This window comes from Tamandua tetradactyla, chromosome 1 (genome assembly GCF_023851605.1).
Source record: "Tamandua tetradactyla isolate mTamTet1 chromosome 1, mTamTet1.pri, whole genome shotgun sequence".
In the NCBI taxonomy this organism is placed as follows: Eukaryota; Metazoa; Chordata; class Mammalia; order Pilosa; family Myrmecophagidae; genus Tamandua; species Tamandua tetradactyla.
In genome coordinates this window covers 123,748,850-123,768,709 of record NC_135327.1, presented here as the reverse complement: position 1 = coordinate 123,768,709, position 19,860 = coordinate 123,748,850, and the positions used below count along the sequence as shown (strand labels likewise).

Below are 19,860 nucleotides of genomic sequence, written 5' to 3'. Positions count from 1 at the left end.
GAAAAACAAGGCTAAGTTTCAAAGCTTTTAATCAATAATTATGAAGATTTTAAAAATCTATTTGAGGGCGGGCCACGGTGGGTCAGCAGGCAGAATTCTTGCCTGCCATGCTGGAGACAAGGGTTCGATTCCCAGTGCCTGCCCATGCAAAAAAATATATATATATATTTGAAATTAAAATAGGAATAACAAAAATCTGGATAGGAAAGACAGAATACTATCTGCCCAAGAAAAAAAGCATCTATTCCATCATTTCTTCAATTGGTCCTTGTTTGTGTCATCTCTCTTCATTCACTGTCAAGCTTAGATCTGCAGCTTAAGTTCTGAACAGAGCTTAACCACTATTAAGAACTGGTTAAACTAAGAAAATGCACCACTTTTTCACTCTTAAATAGCACCGAAATCTTTCTTACTTTGTTGGACATTATGGGGCTGTGGGAATAAAGACCTAAAAGAAATCACAAAATGAAAATAACTATTTAAAATCAAGAACTTTAGAATCAGAGAGGAATTCAGATTTCCTTTAGAGTTAAATATCCTCACGTCTAAAGTGATATAATCACAGACCAAAGGAACCTGCCAAAGGTCATAAAGCTTCCTGCATTTGCTTCCCACTAAAATATGCAACTCAGGATAAGAAAGGAATTTTGTAATAAGAACCCATCACTAAGACAAAACAACACCAACAAAGGACAAGCTAATGATGAATGTATATTTGTTTTACTATGTAAGGAACCTAACCTCTGAAAAATACCAAAACCCACACTCCAAAAGTTCAAAAGTGAAATTACAAATCACTATGCACTGGAAAGCCAATTGGGTGTTAAGCACCCAATTACATAATATTATGGAAATGGCATTTATCCTATTCATTTTTCTCCTCTCCAGTCACATAAGTTATCTTATCTGGTGTTTGATCAACTAGAAAGTCCTGCTAAATTGGTTCTTCCATGACATATAATAATCATGATCCTGAGGATCCAAAAGTACTAGCTGAATTATCAGAGAAAGATTAAATTATATTCAGAATTCTTTTGGACATATAAGGCAGTAATTTTCCTGTATTACAATTTTCTAAGAACTGGTAACCCAAAAATAGTATAGATGATAAAATTCTACTAAAAAGAATTTTTAATAAAGTTTAATACCTAATTTCTTGACCAGTTTCTAAATAATTAACAGAGCAGAAGAGTTAAAACAGCCTAGCATACTTTTAGGCTACAATATTAATACTGAAATAACAAGGAAAAAATTTAAAAGAAATTACATGGATGTAGCAAAAATATCAGTCTTTTAAAAGTCAAAATTATCCATTTTAGCACTGGTATAATAGACATAAAAAGTGTATTGCTTATTAAAGGCTTTTCTGCCCTAGTAGCAAAAAGAAATACAACATTCTTATTACTTAACTAATGCAACTTTAGAAATTTTACAATGCTTGTAAAAGAATTTCAATATAACAATAAATTTGAACTCACTAAGTTCTCCCTAGGTTGTAATTTAAGAGATCTTGGAATTTTAGGGGTTGCTTCCACTGAAGTTATTCTGACTACAGCATGCATTTCTATATTTAGTCTCTTTCTCAGGTCATCTGGAATCTGAAATTTAAAAGTAAATAAATAAATAAGCAAAAAAAAATAATGTCCAAATCTTGACTTTTTTAATTCCATAGCACAAATATTGATATTAATTTCTATTAATTCAGATGAATTTATAAAAGCTATCACAATGATTCACTCCATAAGCATATAGATATTCAGGTCTTTTTATACATTTTATTTTTTCTCCTCTACTTTTTCCTCCCATTTATATTCTCTTTAGAATTAGAGCTTTTAATGGGTGTATTTGACTCTATCTACAAAAATTATCTTTTGGGGGGTTTGTCTGATTTTTTTTTTTTTTACTTTTTTATTGTAACATACAAAGAAAAGAAAGAAAAAAGCAATAGTTTTCAAAGCACTCTTCAACAAGTAGTTACAGGACAGAACCCAAAGTTTGTTATGGGTTACCATACCACCACCATCTTAGATTCTTCCTTCTAGCTGTTTCAGAACATTGGAGGATAGAAGGAATAAATATTTTTTCATCATCATAATCAACTTTTTCTTTTTTGTGAAAAATAACATATATACAAAAAGTAATAAATTTCAAAGCACATTGCAGCAATTAGTTGTAGAACAAATTTCAGAGTTCAGTATGGGTTACACAATTTTAGGTTTTTACTTCTAACTGCTCTAAGATACTGGAGACAAAAAGGAATATTAATATAATGATTCAGTAATCATACTCGTTTGGTCTGGGGCTTTAGAAAATGATGTAGGCCAAAGGGATTAAAATTTCCTAAGTCATCTACATAAAGGCCATAGGTAAAACTGTGGGAGGAAAAGAGATCTATAGAGGAGACTCACTTCTCTTTCTGCTTTTCTTATTTTTCCTTAGTTTTCTCCTTCTTTCACCACAAAGACTCACTTCAAAAATGGTTTAAAATTAGGCTTCAAATAAATGGTGATTCATTTCACATAAATTGAGCACTAAGATTTGAGGCCAAGAAGAGGTGATTGAACACCAGCTGTTCTGCCAACTTCCTGTACCAGTTACACACAAGTTAAAGGGCCAATACCAGCAGGGTCATCTAATTCAGGCGTCATCAAAGGTAGCAGGAAAGCTATCTCGTGCCATGAGTGTCATCCTATACCGGGGATTTTCCCCAATATATAACAAGTCTTTCCTTTACTTTTGAGACCTGGGGAAAATCTCCTGCAAGTATTGAAGATGTGAGTTCCTGTAGGGCACTCCATGCTAAACATGAAGTCTAGAACCAGTCTGTCCAGGTTAAAACCTAGATCTACCACTTACTAGCTATGTAATCTCAGGCAAGCAATTTTGGCCTCTCTGGACCTAGTATTTACTTCACTAGGTTTTGTGAGAATTAAAGGGGTTAATATGTATAACGTGATTAAAATAATGCCTAATGCACAGTATGTGCTATTTAAGAGTTAACTCAAATTTTCACTGTGAGTACAAGGATTCTCCTGGAACCAAAATGCATACAACTAATTCAGCAACTAAGTCAAAAGGGAAAAGATATTCTAATAGTGCCAATGTCAGACACCCAGAAAGTACTTGATATACTCTTGCTCATTTGTTTCACTAGATTTCATTTTATATAGGTACCTTCCTAGAACATATCTTCATTAAATAAAACAAAAAACTGAGGCCTCTGCTGCAAATAGTAAGGGTATACCTTTACTGTACCTGTCCAAGCTTCCTTGGTCAGAAAATATACAATCTACACACAAACGACTTAACCCTGCAATCAGAAATATATTCCCCCATCTCCACCCACCCTGGCCAGGGGCTTTAGACACTGTTTCTTATTATAGCAGTTTTCAATTTATATATAAAATGTTATTCTATTCATAATTTTGGGAAGTTGAAGCAATGAAAAAGTATTTGCCCCCTTATTATAAAGTTTATACTAACCCAGACTTTCCCAAGATGGAGAACGTCTACATTTTTGGTGTATTTTATGGCATTCTTCAATTCTTCAAGTCCATTCCATACTACTTTTAGCACACAGGTCTTACCAGCTTCTTGTCTATGATCTGTGCTAATTTGTTTTTGCTCTAGTGGTTCTGGTATCTGCTTCTCTTTTTCAGGTGGCAGGACATTTTGCTTTGTTTTACCCTGTTGTTGCTTTGGAGAAAACAGTTTAACTAGTTTTCCATAAGTCACCGTAAAGGTTGGCTCCACACCAAAATATTCCTGGTCCCAAGGAAATACATGAATGGCACAGTGCTTCTGAAACGCAGAGGGTCCTGATGTATTGCAAATGCTGGGAGGTTGAGTTTTACATACTCTAAAAATATTATCTAGAGGAACAACATTTGACTGCATATTTTTGAATGCATTCATTTCAGTTAAACCCCAAGATGTCTCTTTTTTTTCCTCAGATCCAAAAGAAAAAATGCTTCCTATCAGAGACCATAAGCTGGGTATTGAGGAGTTCATTGTAATCTCGGAATCTGTTCCATTAGACCCAGTGATTGCCATGGCATTTGATTGAAGTTGGTTGGTTTGCAGTTCTTTTGTCATTTCTTTTTCATTTCTTCCATAATTATGAAGTTTTCCATATGAATCATTTGCTTTTGAAAATGTATTTTCTTTGGTTTGGCGTGTCTTTGGCTGAATAAGGAGTTTGGTGTCAGTTTCCAGCCTTCCATAAGTGGCAGTTGGTAGTACTGCAACTGTGTAGGAAATAAAGCTTATTAGAGCATATTCACATCTGCTTTTGACACGGTGCTATGGTGTAGAGTAGGACAACAATAGCACCTACCAATGTGGATAAATATATAAGTTTGCTGATCAACCCAAACAGGAAAAATAGCTTTTGGGAAAACTATTCGAATCTGATCTAGAAGATGCTGTTCAAGAAAAGTAGCATGCAGTTCCTAGAACCAACAGACAAAAAGATCAATTCACTTTTCAATTTGTCTATTCCATGTCTAGCAAGAAAATCTCAATTCATTCTTAAAATTCAAAACAATCTAGGATATATAATGAAGGCCAGAAAAATGTAAAGAAACTGATATTTTGAAGTAGTTTAACCTTAACTGAAATAATAATAACAATAATTATTATTTTTTTTACCAGTATCTCCCAGTCATCTGCTGAAAGAGGTTCTACCTCAACTTGTTGACAAGATACCACATGGGAGCATGGCTTGAGAAACACCTGGATAAAATAAAAAATTTTAACTATCTTTAAAATACTTCATCCCTAGAAAATAAGTAATTATCTGTCTAGGTAAGTAATTCAGTGTATATATATTTATTGTCTTCCATTTGATGAATATTTATTAGGCACTCATTCTGAGACCAGCCTTGATATACTAAGCATTTTAGGAAAATTTGTTTCACAATTGATTATGGAAAAGGAACATACATTCTAGGACAACACATATTTTTCAAACCAATAAAAAAATTTTTTTACATTAAAAAATCTTTTACATTAAAAAAAGTAAGTATGAAATGCAAGAAGATATGACAATATCATCAAGTCATAGTTTAATCCAGTAATATACCTTCATTTTTACTTCTATATGTTTTGCAACCATTATTTTTTTATATATAAATGTTTTTTATTGTTAATATAACATACGTACAAAGAAAGAAAAAGCAATGATTTTCAAAGTACACTTCAACAAGTAGTTTCAGAACAGATTTCAAAGTTTGTTAGCCACCACTAGTTTTATAGCTAACTTCAAACCAAGCTGCTTCTAGAAAAGTGAAAAATGTTGACATTCAAACACTGAATAGAGATCAAGTATTTAGAAGTATAATCCTACACAGCTAAATATAAAGGAAAACAAATATCCACTTACTCCAGTCTATAGATATATGAAATACTAGTATATTTCAAGAAGCTGGAGTCCACCATCTTACTTCCTTTCCCCTTCTATGAGCATTTCTGAGGTCTAGGAGAGTAAAATCCAAAGCCATCAAGTGTTAAATCTTCCAGGTAGGAAGTCTTTTCTTCTCTGTTCTTTGTGGATTTTAACAGAATTCCCTAAGTGCCTTACCCCAGACTCCCCAATGTTTCTTCTTTACACCCTATTTGAATGGGATGACTCTGGAAAAGTTCAAAAGCAACTCCTTCCTACAAAAAGCTAAGGAATCCTGCACCAATTAGTCTACTTCCTGTACCCAACAATGATTTTTGGGGAGTCAGTGTAATAGTGGCACTGCTTAAATCAGAGGTGTCAGGTCTCAGAAAAAGAATTTTAGCAGCAAAAGGAACTCAACGCAGGGACCCCTCAGCACCCACCCCACCCTCAGCTTATCCTCCAGATGGTGAATGAAGACATCCCAGATAACTAGAAATATGGTCATAATCTGTTTCTGCTGATAACACCCTCCACTACCACTGCCTTACCCTACCTGATACATGCAGCTGCGCATCAAAGGAGAATAGTGCATCAGTAACTCAGCAATCTATCATACCCCAAGTCAACAAGCCCCCATCCAATCAAGGGACAACACACCACCTAGGGGGCAACCTCCCCTCCCAGCGTCACTCTTCCTTGAAAACACAGCAACCTGTGTTCCAGTAGCCGTGTTTCTTGAAGATGACTGTATAATGATATAGCTTTCACAATGTGATTGTGTGATTGTGAAAACCTTGTGTCTGATGCTCCTTTTATCTATCTTGTCAACAGATGAGTGGAAAATATGGAATAAAAATAAACAGTAGGGGGAACAAATGTTAAAAAAATTTAGTTTGAAATGCTAGTGATCAGTGAAAGGGAGGGGTAAGGGGTATGGCAGGTATAATTTCTGTTTTCCTTTTATTTCTTTGTCTGAATAGATGCAAATGTTCCAAGAAATGATCATGATAGATGAATATGCAACTATGTGATGATATTGTGAATTACTGATTATATATGTAGAACGGAATGATCAAAATAGGAATGTTTGCGTTTGGTATTTAAAAAAATAAAATAAAAATTAAAAAAAAAAAAAAGAAAACACAGCTCCCAAAACAGAGAGCGAGAGGGTGCCATTTTTCCTTCCTTTCGCTGGCTCCCACTTGCCTGCTCTCTCCTGCTCCCTTCCTCTTCAAAAATCTATTAAGCTTTGACTCACTGTCCAGTGTGGATTCCTTATGGACTCCATGCCTAACCAGATCTGCAGAAAATCAGGTAAAAATTCTCTTAGAAACAAAAAGGAATTAAAAACAAGTGGGATTGTTCAGAGTATTGGTTAAGACATCAAGTGCTAATGTTTCCTTCAGGGAAGTGCCATGTACACAAGAATAGAATTGTAACTTGCATTGTAATCATAGGTAAAATACTCTAGGTAACTTGCATTGTAATCATAGGTAAAATACTCTATCTCCTCGGGTTTGTAAAGAATGGTGCCAAAGTTAGTGATTTCTAAGGTCCCTTTGGTGCAAAAATTTTAAGACTCCATCAAAAATGTAGGGTAAACAAGGGATAGTGCTAAGTCTATAGATCTTTCATCAGTTACCTAGTCTCATTATCAAAAACATGCATGAAAATGGATAGAGGTGGTCTAAGGGTACAACTGAGGGAAGTGGGAGCTATGGTATATACATACAATGGACTACTGAGTGGCAGTAAAAAGGAATGAAGTTGTGAGGCATGCAATAGGTAAATGAAACTTAGGGACTCTTATGTTGAATAAAATGTCAGAAACAAAAAGACAAATATTATGCCTCATTCATATGGACTAACTGTAATATACAAACTCAGAGAATTGAAGTCGAGAGCATGGGTTGTCAGCTGTTGTAAAGAGTCCTAGATTTTAAGGTCTTACAGCAGTCACATATATTTAGGAATTTAACTGTTATTTCTAAATTCTGAGGTACTGAGCTGTTTGTGTATTACCTGGTTGTTCCCAGGAACTTCAGGTATTTATGTGACACCTGAGACTCGGAGTTAGAGCTCTGAAGCTATGAAAGTCAGCACTACCCCATACAGGAACTGTTTAAAAAGTTGAAAAAGTAAAGTGATCAGACTTCGACTAGATGAATAAAGTGGATCTGGATAGGAATAAGGTCAGAATCCTGATCAGAATACAGGATAAAGGGTGATATGGTCCATATCTTAAAATATCAACTTCAGTGTGAGACCAAAGGAAGAAATGTTTATTTGGTGCAAAATTTATATTTTGGGTAGCGCACTACCTAATTTAATTTTTTTTTTTTTATTGCACAGTATAACATAAATACAAAGCAAAGAAATAAAAAAGCAATAGTTTTCAAAGCACTCTTCAACAAGTAGTTACAGGACAGCTCCCTGAGTTTGCCAAGGGCTACAAGACAATCCTAATTTAACTTCTATGATCAGTTTAGTCGAATACCATAAATACATGGAATCTTGAGTAGGGCATGAGATCTTGTTGGTTTGTCCAGGTTAGTGTGACGCCCTGCTGTATCCCAGAGAAATATGGGCAGTAAATACAGAAGTATTCGCAAAATCTCCTTGGGGAACTGGAGAGAAAGGAGGAAATATTCAACTTTCCTATTTGAAGAATTCCTGATATTCTCACAAGCAGTGGGGACAACCAATTCAATAGGCTGAGCCCTGAATCTTGGGGTCTGCCCCTATGAAACATATTCCTGCAAAGGAAAAGCTAAGCCTACTTATAATTATGCCTAACAGTCACCCCCAGAGAACCTCTTTTGTTGCTCAGATGTGGCCTCTCTCTCTAAGCTAACTTGGCAAGTGAACTCAGTGCCCTCCCCACTATGTGGTACATGATTCCCATGGGTATAAATCTCCCTGGCAACATGGGACAGAATTCCCGGAAAAAGCTGGGATCTAGCACCATGGACTGAAAAAGCCTTCTTGACCAAAAGGGGAAAGAAACAAATGAGACAAAATAGTTTCAGTGGCTGAGATATTTCAAACAGAGTTGAGAGGTTAATTTGAAGGTTATTCTCATACACTATATAGATATCTCTTTTTAGCTTGTGGTGCATTGGAGTGGCTAGAGGGAAGTACCTGAAACTGTTGAGCTGTGTTCTAGTAGCCTTGATTCTTGAAGACAACTGTATAACAATATAACTTTTACAATGTGACTATGTGATTGTGAAAACCTTGTGTCTGATGTTCCTTTTATCCAGGGCATGGACAGATGAGTAAAAAAAAATGGATAAAAATAAATAAATAATGCGGGGGTGGGTAAGGGGTAAAAAATTGGGTAGATTGAAATACTGGTGGTCAATAAAAAGGAGGGGTAAGGGATATGGGATGTAAAAGTTTTTTCCTTTTATTTCTTTTTCTGGAGTGGGGCAAATGTTCTAAAAATGATCATGGTGATGAATACACAATTATGTGACGATATCGTGAGCCACTAACTGCACACCATGTATGGACTGTATGTGTGTGTGAAGATTTCGAAATAAAAATATTTAAAAAAATGCATGAATAAAATTAGATTGTTTGCTTAATACAAGTTAAAAGATGTGGAACTCCTATGTACTGTTGTAGAAGATTGGTAGCAGAAAGCAATTTAGGCCAATCTATCAAAATTTTAAATGTACAGATCCCAGACCATGTAATTGAACTTTTAATATTTCATTCCATATCAGTAAAAGTGTGCAAAAATATGTTCAGAGATAGATGCTTAATGCATATTGTTTATAATACATGGAGAGGTATTACTGACATTTTTTTTTGGAAAAAACTGCAAAAATTTGTATAATCTCATTTGTTAAATGTTAAAGGTCTAATGAGATTCCAACAAACAGTATACACTCATTCTGAAGAGTGCAATGAGGGTTGGGATTGAGGAAGGGGAAAAACTCATTTTTATTTTCAACTGTAAAATATGCATAATGAATACTATTTCTGTAACTTAAATTATTTTAAAGGAACAAACCAGAGAACATAATAAAAAAAGGAAAAACAGATGTGAGTTTTTAAGCATTGGGGTAGACAATCTAAGCCGATTACATTCATAGACAACACAAAATTGGAAAAATAGAGAACTCTTTTTTGTAGATTTTTTTTATCAAGCATGACCATGGAAACTTAGAAAATTTTTCAGAAACAAATGGAATGAAGTGCAATAATAGTAAGTAAAATAAATAATCCATAAAGGAAAAAACAGTTGCACATAAAACATTTAGGGAACATGGCAAGTGAATAAAATATAACAGGAGGATACAAAATCACCTAGGGAGCATGGCTGATGGTGACTTGAGTACAGTCAATTTGACTATCCTTGACTGATTATTATAGCATACAAATTAGGTGTCCTCTCACCTCCTTAAAAAACAAATACGATTTTAAATTTTATTTCAATTGCTATATTACATAACAGAAGAAATTCATTACTATCCCATTTTGTACTCACCTGACTCCCATTTGAAAATCCAAGTTTCTGACCAACATGTCTGTTTATCTCAGCCACATTTTCACCTTGGTCACTAAAATACCTGCCTTCCACCCAGCTCAAGAATACAGGCTGGTTACACCAGGCTACTTCAATAGCTTGATTCTACTCAATGAAGAAATAAGAAATAGGGAGGAAAAGGTTTTAAATGTTTTCATATATTTAGATGAAATTTACATAAAAGATGATTCACATAAAAGGTAGTCCACATACACAAAAAAAGTTCTACAGATAGGTGATAGCTCTCCATTATCAACATTTGTCACAGCATTTAAGAAACTATAACAACATGCATCATCAAATCTGGTAAAAGCAATAGTCTTATATTCTTATGATGACATTATAAATTGAGTCAACCATTTCAAAACTCAAAATAGCAATATGTAACCAATTAACTTACATGCATTTGAACCATATATAATATTTGAGAAGCTATTTTAAATTAATAATTTAAAGAAGAAAAAAAATCAGAAGATATCCCAGCAGTATATTTATAATAGTGAAAACTTGGAACTGTTCTAGAAGTCTAGAGGGAAATTATTAAGTAAGCTATAAATTTACTATTTTATTAAAGTATGAGTTAATAAGTGGAAACATATAATCTTAAAAATGTAACATAGCTTTAAAATTGTGAAACACCAATAGATATGCAGGTCCACATTTGCTTATTTACTGGAAGAATAATAAATGCACCAATTATAAGCTCAAGAAGTACAAAGGGTAAAACTTGAAGGCAGGTTCCTGTTCCCAGAGACAACTACTGTCAACAGCTTGTTATCCTTTCAGAAATTTTATAGTATATAGTTTCTTAAGTGACAATTTAAAAAGTTTATAGGTAGCATTGGTCACAATAGCCAACAGATAAAAGCAACTCAAGTGCCTATCCACAGATGAATGGATAAGCTAAATGTGGTATATACATGCAATGGAATATTAAAATTTTTTTTTATTGTGATAAACAACACATACAAAAAAGCAAAAAATTTCAAAGCACACAACAATTAGTTGTAGAACAGATCTCAGAATTTGGTATGTGTTACAATTCCACAATTTTAGGTTTTTACCTCTAGCTGCTCCAAGACACTGCAGACTAAAAGAAATATCAATATAATGATTTAGCAATCATACTCATTTTTTAAGTCCTATCTTCTCTATTATAACTCCACCTTCTCCTTTGATCTTTCTCCCAATTTTTGCAGGTATTTGGGTTATGCCCATTCTAACTTTTTCATGTTGGAAAGGACTGTTGATAATATGACATATGGGGATGGAACTAGTTGGTGTTCTGGAAAGGTTGGCCCCTCTGAATTTCAGGTGTTATCTGGCCTAGGAACCCATCTGGAGGTAATAGGTTTCTGGAAAGTAATTACAGTACATGAATGGAATATTATTCTGTTGTAAAGGAGTTAAATTCTGACACATGCTACAACATGGATATGCTTTGAAAACATTATTTTAAGTGAAATATGCCAGATACAAGAATAAATATTGTATGATTCCTGTAGTAGTTAGATTCAGGTGTCAACTTGGCTAGGTGAAGGTGCCTAGTTCTATTGCTGTGGACATGAGCCAATGGCACTTGAACCTCATCTGTTCCTGATTACATCTGCAGTTGGCTAGGAGGTGTGCCTGCTGCAATGAATGATGTTTGATTTAATAGGCTGGAAGCTTAAATGAGAGAGGTCAATGTAGCACAGTGAAAGCAGCTCAGCCCAGGTCTTTGGAGATGTAGAAAGGAATTACCCCAGGGAAAGTTGCTGGAACCCAGAAACCTGGAGAGAAGGCCAGCAGAGATCACCCTGTGTCTTCCTGTGTAAGAAAGAACCTCAGTTGAAAGTTAGTTGCCTTTCCTTTGAAGAACTAACGAAATAAATCCCCTTTTATTAAAAGCCAATCCATCTCTGGTGTGTTGCATTCTGGCACCTAGCAAACTAGAACAATTCCACTTATACAAAATGTCTAGAATAAGCAAATTCATAGAGACAGAAAGCAGAGTAAAGGTTACCGGGGGCTGAATAGGGAGTTATGGTTTAATAGGTCCAGAGTTTTTGTTTGGGGTATGAAAAAGCCTTGGTAATAGATGGTGATGAGAGTAGCACAACATTGTCAATGTAATTAATACCACTAAGAGTACACTTAAAATGGTTAAAATTGGAAATTTTACATTAAATATATGTTACCACATACACGTAAAAAGATTTATAGGACTATGGAAATATATTTATGGCAAGCAAGCAAAAAAAAGCAACTATAAAATATGTTCTCATTAAAGGAGCAGTTATATAAAATAAGCAAGATTGTAGCTAAGGACTAAAAAATAGAAAATATTTCTCATTTTAAAAGAATTACAAGCTTGTTACACAAACTTTAGAAAATATAAATGTGGAAGAAAAGGAATTACTGATATTCCCTCTAGAAAAAACAACCATGTGAACAATTTTGTCTTTTTTCCTGCTTATCTTTTTACCAATGAGCAAACTGTAGTTGTATAGTATATTTATAATCTAGTATTCTTTTCCCTAATTAACACCATACCATAACCATTTTCACACATAAATTTTTTAGTAAAAAGAATTTACTTAATAGTGATCAAGATCAAGATTTATCTTAGGAAGTTTCAGCATTACTAAACTCACTCAGGTAAAGTGAAGAGACAGACTGGAAAAAAAGGGGTCCCTTTACCAGGAGTTTCCCTAATCAACAAGCAACTGATGACCATGATGATGACCTATTTTTGCTCAAAGTTGTGGTATCAATATCAGCATAAAGGGGACTTTCGTTTGAAAATATAGGATGGAGTGCCTACAGACTGCTCATGTCCTAGGCAGGGGTATCTCTTGCTAACACAAGAAAAAGACAAACCTGAAGTTGGACTTCTCTGGAGGGCAATTCAGGTTCACCAAGTTCTGAGCACAGAATTTGGACTAAATAACTGAGCTGAGGCAGTGGTTCTCAACTGGGAGTGATTTTGTCCCCAGGGGGCATCCGGCAATATCTGGAGACAGTTCGGGTTGAAACAATTAAGGGGGTGCAATGAGCCTGTAGTGAGTAGAGGGCAGGGGTGCTCCCCACAACAAAGAATTATCCAGCCCAAAATGTCAACAGCGCCAAAGTTGAGAAACCTGGAGTTAAAGCAGCTCCTGGATATCCAGTCCTGAATTAGGGACTTGTTTAAACAAGAGAAGATAAAACCTGAAACACAGAACAGAGCATAACAAATGAGATGTGCCATATACAAAGTAGTAGTTTTGAAAAGGAGACAAATTTGGGCAACAGAGAGCTCTGTGGAGGAGGTAGGATTATGCTGAAATTTTAAATTTTAAAGGCATGGAATTTGTATCGAAGGAAGAAAAACATTTCAGGGAAGAATAGCATAAGTAAGTGAACAGAAGTGGGAATGAGCTCAGTTATGGAAAAGTGAGGCTAGTCTGAATGATGTACAGTGAGTTACATCCAAGAGGGTAAACTAACTATATGAAAACGATACCAGCCCAGAAGGGCCAGTTTCTTTATGCACAAAAGTAAGGAAATAACCTAGATACCTTAGATCCCTGCCATCATTAACATTCTATGGTTCCAGATAAGTGGGTCTCAATTCTTTTGTGAATATAAGTCACCTGAAGAAATCTATATAATGATTCGCAATCATACTCATTTGGAACTTGGAGAATTTCAGTTAAGAACATAGGTCATCAAGAGATAAAAATAGGTAGATTTTGGGTAGATATTGGGTAACTGGAGCTGAAGGGATACAGATTGTGCAACAGGACTGAATGTAAAAATTCAGAAATGGATAGCACAATACTACCTGACTGCAGCACAATAATGTAAGTACACTGAATGAAGCTGAATGTGAGAACAACAGAGGAAGGAGGGCTGGGGGCACATATGAAACCAAAAGGAAATACAGACGATAAAGACTAAAATGGTATAATCTAGGAATGCCTAGAGTGTACAACGACAGTGACTAAATGTATAAATTAAATAATGCTTTTTGCACGATGAAGAAAAAAGGAATGTCAAAATTGCAGGGTGTTGAAAATAGATGGTAATTCATGTTTTAAAACTCCAACTTCTGTGTGACTAAAGCAAAAAATGTTTATTTGGTACAAAATTTATATTTCGACTAGTGCATTTCCTAATACAACTTATGTGGACAGCTTAATTGAACACCATAAGTACATGGATCCTTGAATAGGGCCTGAAATTTTACAGGTTTGTCCAGTGTGATGCCCCAATAAATTCCAGAGTGATTCAAACAGTGAATAAAGAAATAATTGCAAAGTCTCCTTGGGGAAATGGTAGGAAAGGGGGAAAATTCAACTACTCCAAGTAGAGAATTCTTGATATTCTCACAAGCAATGCAGACAACCAAAGCAATAGGCTGAGCCCCCAATCTTAGGGTTTGTTCGTATGAAACTTAACCCCACAAAGGATAGGCTAAGTCTACTTAAAACTAGGCCTAAGAGTCACCCCCCAAGAGAACTCTTTTGTTGCTCAGATGTGGCCTCTCTCTCTCAGCTAACGTGACATGCAAACTCACTGCCCTCCCCCTCTCTATGTGGGACATGACTCCCAAGGGTGTGGACCTTCCTGGCAATGTGGGACAGAAATCCTAGAATGAGCTGGGACTTAGCATCAAGGGATTGAGAAAACCTTCTCGACCAAAAGGGGGAAGAGTGAAATGAGACAAAATAAAATGTCAATGGCTGAGAGATTCCAAACAGAGTCGAGAGGTTATCCTGGAGGTTATCTTATGCATTATATAGATATCACCTTTTTAGTTAAGGTGTAATGGAGAGGCTGGAGGGAACTGCCTGAAAATGTAGAGCTGTGTTCCAGTAGCCGTGTTTCTTGAAGATGACTGTATAATGATACAGCTTTTGCAATGTGACTGTGTGATTGTGAAAACCTTGTGTCTGACGTTCCTTTTATCTACCTTATCGACAGATGAATAAAACAGATAGATTAAAAATAAATAAATAACGGGGAACAAATGTTAAAACAAATTTAGTAGATTGAAATGCTAGTGATTAATGAAAGAGAGGGGTAAAGGGCATGGTATGTATGAATTTTTTTGTTTTCTTTTTTATTTCTTTTTCTGAATAGATGCAAATGTTCCAAGAAATGATCATGATGATGAATATACAACGATGTGATGATATCGTGAGTCACTGGCTATATATCAAGAATGGAATGATCATATGGTAAGAATGTTTGTGTTTGTATGTGGTTACGTTTAACAAATAATAAAAAAAATCTATGGGCTGGCTAATGAGATAAAGGTGATTAAGAAGACACTAGAAAAGCATAAAGAGGAATTTGAAAGAATAAATAGAAAAACAGCAGCTATCACAGACATTAAAGATGCTATAGACCAAATAAAAAATATACTAGTAAGGGGGTGCATGGGTAGTTCAGTGGTAGAATTCTTGCCTGCCATGCAGGAGACCCAGGTTCAATTCCTGGCCCAGGCACTGCACAAACATCTTGCCCCCAATTAAATGCAACAAATGGTGCTGCAATAATGGGACACACACATGGGAAAAGTATGAAACGTAACCCTCCACCATACAGCATACATACACACACACACACACACACACACGACACATATAGTAGAAGACAGAATAAGCGAACTAGAGGAAAGGACAACTGATTTTTAACACATAAAAGAACAAATGGCAAAAAAAGATGGAAAAACTTGAATTGGATCTCAGGGAAATGATGGATATAACAAAATGCACAAATATAAGAATCACTGATGTCCCAGAAGAGAGGAGTAATGAGGATATAATGGGGGAAAACTTCCCAACCCTTATAAAGGACATAAATAAGCAAATTAAAAGAAGCTCAATGAACTCCAAATAGAATAAATCCAAACAGACCTACTCCAAGACACATAGTAATCAGGTGGTTCTCTAGTGGATCTATAAGTAATATTACCATATTCAAGGTGAACATGATTGAAAGGGGTTGATAGACCTATCTGTCTCACTGCTTAACATTAGAAATATAAATAAGTTCCTGCACAAACTACTTCAAAGGCATGATATATGTACAAAGAATGTTTAAATTTAGTGTCAGGGGAAAACTGCTATTGCATGCTATGGTCTATGTTTAACAGGAAAACATCAGCACTACCATAGTAACAGCAAGGTAAATAATGGGGGGAGGGACAAGATTTAAGGGGAGGTTTAGATTTTCTACTTGGTGAGGATGGGTTTACTGGTTATCTTTCTCTTGGGAACAATGAAATTATCTAAAATTGAGAGTGTTGATGGACTGTGGACTTTAGGCATTACACGTGATGCCTAATGAATGCAGGTGGCTGAAGGATGCACTGACTGAGAAGCAGATTGGCAAAGAATGGTGTATACATATGATCAAACATTGTGCTGCTACAAAAAGGAACGAAGTTGTGAGGCAGGCAACGTGAATGAACCTGTGGGACACTGGGTGAGGCAAAATAAGCCAGAAACAAAAGAGCAATTATTGTATGGTCTTCTTTAGAAAATGCTTATAAGAAAACAGGGGCTTAGATTATAAGCTTTTATAGTGGTCACATTTGATGTGGAGTGGTAATTATTATTTCTGGATTTTGAGGGGCTGTTTCATATATAACCTGGTATTAAAAGATAAAAATGAAGCCAATCAATCGCATCAAGCAACGTGACTTACGGTTTACAACTGTGCACACACATGACCTGTTTGTCAAGATAAAAAAGGTGGATCAATGTAAGGTATTGTCCTTTAGTGCAAAGCTCTGACTCAGTATTTGCTGGGACCTTAAGTATTATGCAATAACAGTTTCCTTTAAGAGTGGTATGTGATAATTAAATAAAGTTGCTACTGAAGCCCTACCTCTTAACCTTTCATCTCAAGACCTGTATCTGAGTACCTTGTTTATTAACCTGATAACTCTCTCACCACAGCTTATCTTTCAGTTGATACAGTAATCTCGATTCTTCTGAGTTATCAGCCACATTTGAGAAAGCACTAAGCACTTTCTAAGCCAATGTGGAAGTATTTTGCTATTTCAACATTCCCAAGAGATCTTGGATTAAGTACTATAGATATGACAAGGCTGCCTACAGTGATTTCATCTGTGGGACTCATTTATCCAAATGCAGAAAACTTCTTCATAATTGTATAGACAATGTAAATTCTGGCAAATAAACCACCATTACAAATTAAAAAAAAAGAATGAAGCTGATCAGGTCAGGATTAAGGTAACTCAGAACACAGGGGTAAGGAAGACATTGTCTATATTTTAGAACCTCACCTCTTTGAGACCAAAGGAAGAAAGGCTTATTTTGTCCAGAATCTAAATTTTCTGTAGCACATAATCTAACTCACTCTGTCTGAATACCTCATTTAAACAACTGAAACAAACACAGGGAGCCCAGAATAAGAATGAGGGCCTTTAATCCTGTATAGCTTAATGTAATGCCTGGATACATCCTAGAATATACTAAGCAGATAATCAAAAAGTATTGGCAAAGTCCCTTAAGGGACCAGAGAAAAATATGGAACTATTAAACTTTGCCACCAGGGAAATCCCTGACACAGTGTGAAACTTTAGGGACACCCAAATCAATACACCAAACCCTTGATCTTGAGGTTTACTCTTCTGAAGCTTATGTATGTAGTGGAGAAACTTAGCCTACCTACAAGTATGCTTAAGAGTTGCTTCTGGAGGACCTCTTTTGTTGCTCAGAGATGGCCTCACTCTCTCTAAGCCCAACTCTGCAAGCGAAATCATTGCCCCCCCCCCACCACGTGGGACATGACATCCAGGGGTGAAAGGCTCCCTGGTGACATGGGGAGATGATTCCCAGGGATGAGTCCAGCTCTGGCACTGTGGGATCAACAATGCCATCCTGACCAGAAGGGGGAAAAGAAGTATAACAAATAAGGAATCAGTGGCTGAAGTTCAAATAGAGTTGAGATGCTACTCAGGAGGTCACTCTTCAGAAGCTTCAGTTAGACATTGCTACCTCTCATAACTTGCCAAACCCCAACCAAAACCATTCTAGTCAATCCTAAAGAATACTTAGGGCAATATATGAGTCTATAAAGATTCCAAGCACTAGGGTAACTTTCTAGAAACCTACAATCTCCAGATGGGTACCTGGACCAGATAAGTCCTGAAACCTAGAGGGACTTCAAAACATCAGCTAGTTCCATCTCCCTATTGTGTATTATTGATAGCCCCTTCCAAAATGAAAAAGTTAGAATGGCCATAGCCCAAATACCCCTAAAGAAAGGGATAGAAAGATCAAAGGTGATGGTAGAGTTACACAGAGAAGGAAGGGTTTAACAAACAAGTATGACTGGTGAATCATTATATTAATATTTTAGAGAAGCTAGAAGTAAAAACCTAAAATTGTGGAATTGTAACCCATACCAAACTCTAAAATCTGTTCTACAACTAATTGTGGCGCTATGCTTTGAAATTTATTGCTTTTTTGTATATATGTTATTTTTCACACACACAAAAAAGTTGATTGTGATAAAAATTATTTCCTTCTAGTCTCCAATGTCCTGGAGAAGCTAGAAGGAAAAACCTGAGACGATGATATAGCAGCCCATGCCAAACTCCAGGATCTGTCCTGTAACTACTTATTGAAAAGTGCTTTGAAAATTATTGGGTTTTTCTTTCTTTGCTTTGTATATATGTTGTATTATACTATAAAAAAGTTTAAAAAAAAACAAAAACATATTGGCAATTCTTGAACAGAAGGGGGAAGAGAGAAATGAGACAAAATAAAGTTCAGTGGCTGAGAGATTTCAAAACAAATTTAAAAGTATTGGCAAAGTTCCTTGAGGGATGGGAGAAAAAATACAGAACTACTAAACTTTACCACCAAGTAAACCCCAGATACTGTGTCAAACATTAGGGACACCCAAATCAATAGACCAAGTCCTCGATCTTGAGGCTTGCTCTTGTGAAGCTTATGTCTGTAGCGGAGAAGCTATGTCTACCTATAATTATGCCTAAGGGTTGCTTCCAGAGAACCTCTTTTGTTGCTCAGATATGGCCTCTCTCCGTAAGCCTAACTCTGCAAGGAAAATCATTACCCTCCCTTCTTTGTGGGACATGACATCCAGTGGTGTGAGTCTCGCTGGTAATGTGGGATATGACTCCAAGGATGAGCCTGGTCCTGGCACCGTGGGATCAACAGTGCCTACCTGACCAAAGAGGGAGGAAAGAAATATAACAAAATAAGGTATCAGTGGCTAAGAGATTTCAAATAGAGTTGAGAGGCTATTCTGAAGGTTACTGTTTTGCAAGCTTCAGAGAGAGACTGCTAATTGCTATACTGTACTAAACCCCAAGCAACAGCATTCCTGTAAACCCCAAAGAGTACCTCTAGCTTTGAGACGCAATAAAAATTTCCCTCACTAAGTTTGTTTTTCAGAAACCTAAAACCTCCAGATGATTACTAGGCCAGATAAGCACAGAAGCCCAGAGTTACTAGTCTAAGAGCAGAAACCAGTTGTATCCCCCTGCCCCATAATGCTGACACACCTCTTTTCAAGATGAAGAAGTTAAAACGGTCCTTGTCCAAATATCCCTAAAGACTGGGAGAAAGATCAAAGAAGTTGTAACAGAGAAGACAGGATTTAACAAATGAATATGACTACTGAATCATTATATTGTTATATCTTTTTTAATCTCCATTGTCCTAAAGCAGCTAGAAGGAAATACCTGAGATTGTGGAACTGTAACCCATACCATACTATGAAATTCGTTCTACAACTGTTTGTTAAACTATACTTTGACATCTATTGCTTTTTTGTCTATTTGTTATATTTCACAATAAAAAATGTTAAAAAAAGATACCCATGAAATAATTTTTGACTACTTACTTGATATTTACTGTTCTGAAGACTTACAATTTAAAACAAAGATCAAGACTATTACATTCTT

The 19,860-nt window shown here is 35.8% G+C and overlaps 1 protein-coding gene and 1 non-coding gene across 4 annotated transcripts in view; one reads left to right on the top strand and one right to left on the bottom strand.

Annotated features, from left to right (window-relative positions):
- PEX1 (peroxisomal biogenesis factor 1) overlaps positions 1-19,860 on the bottom strand; it is a 70,042-nt gene that overhangs the window by 48,784 nt on the left and 1,398 nt on the right. For 2 of the 3 annotated variants that reach the window (XM_077123918.1, XM_077123935.1), the window contains exons 2-6: positions 9,885-10,028; positions 4,651-4,734; positions 4,337-4,451; positions 3,484-4,247; positions 1,479-1,598 (exon numbers count right to left, since the gene is read on the bottom strand). In XM_077123918.1, coding sequence (XP_076980033.1) covers positions 1,479-1,598; positions 3,484-4,247; positions 4,337-4,451; positions 4,651-4,734; positions 9,885-10,028 — 1,227 coding nt within the window. Of the gene's footprint in view, positions 1-1,478; positions 1,599-3,483; positions 4,248-4,336; positions 4,452-4,650; positions 4,735-9,884; positions 10,029-19,860 lie in introns of those variants that run through there. The other variant, XM_077123928.1, reaches the window with a different exon arrangement.
- Positions 15,330-15,400, top strand: TRNAG-GCC (transfer RNA glycine (anticodon GCC)). The gene has a single exon. It is a non-coding gene; the product is annotated as a tRNA-Gly (tRNA).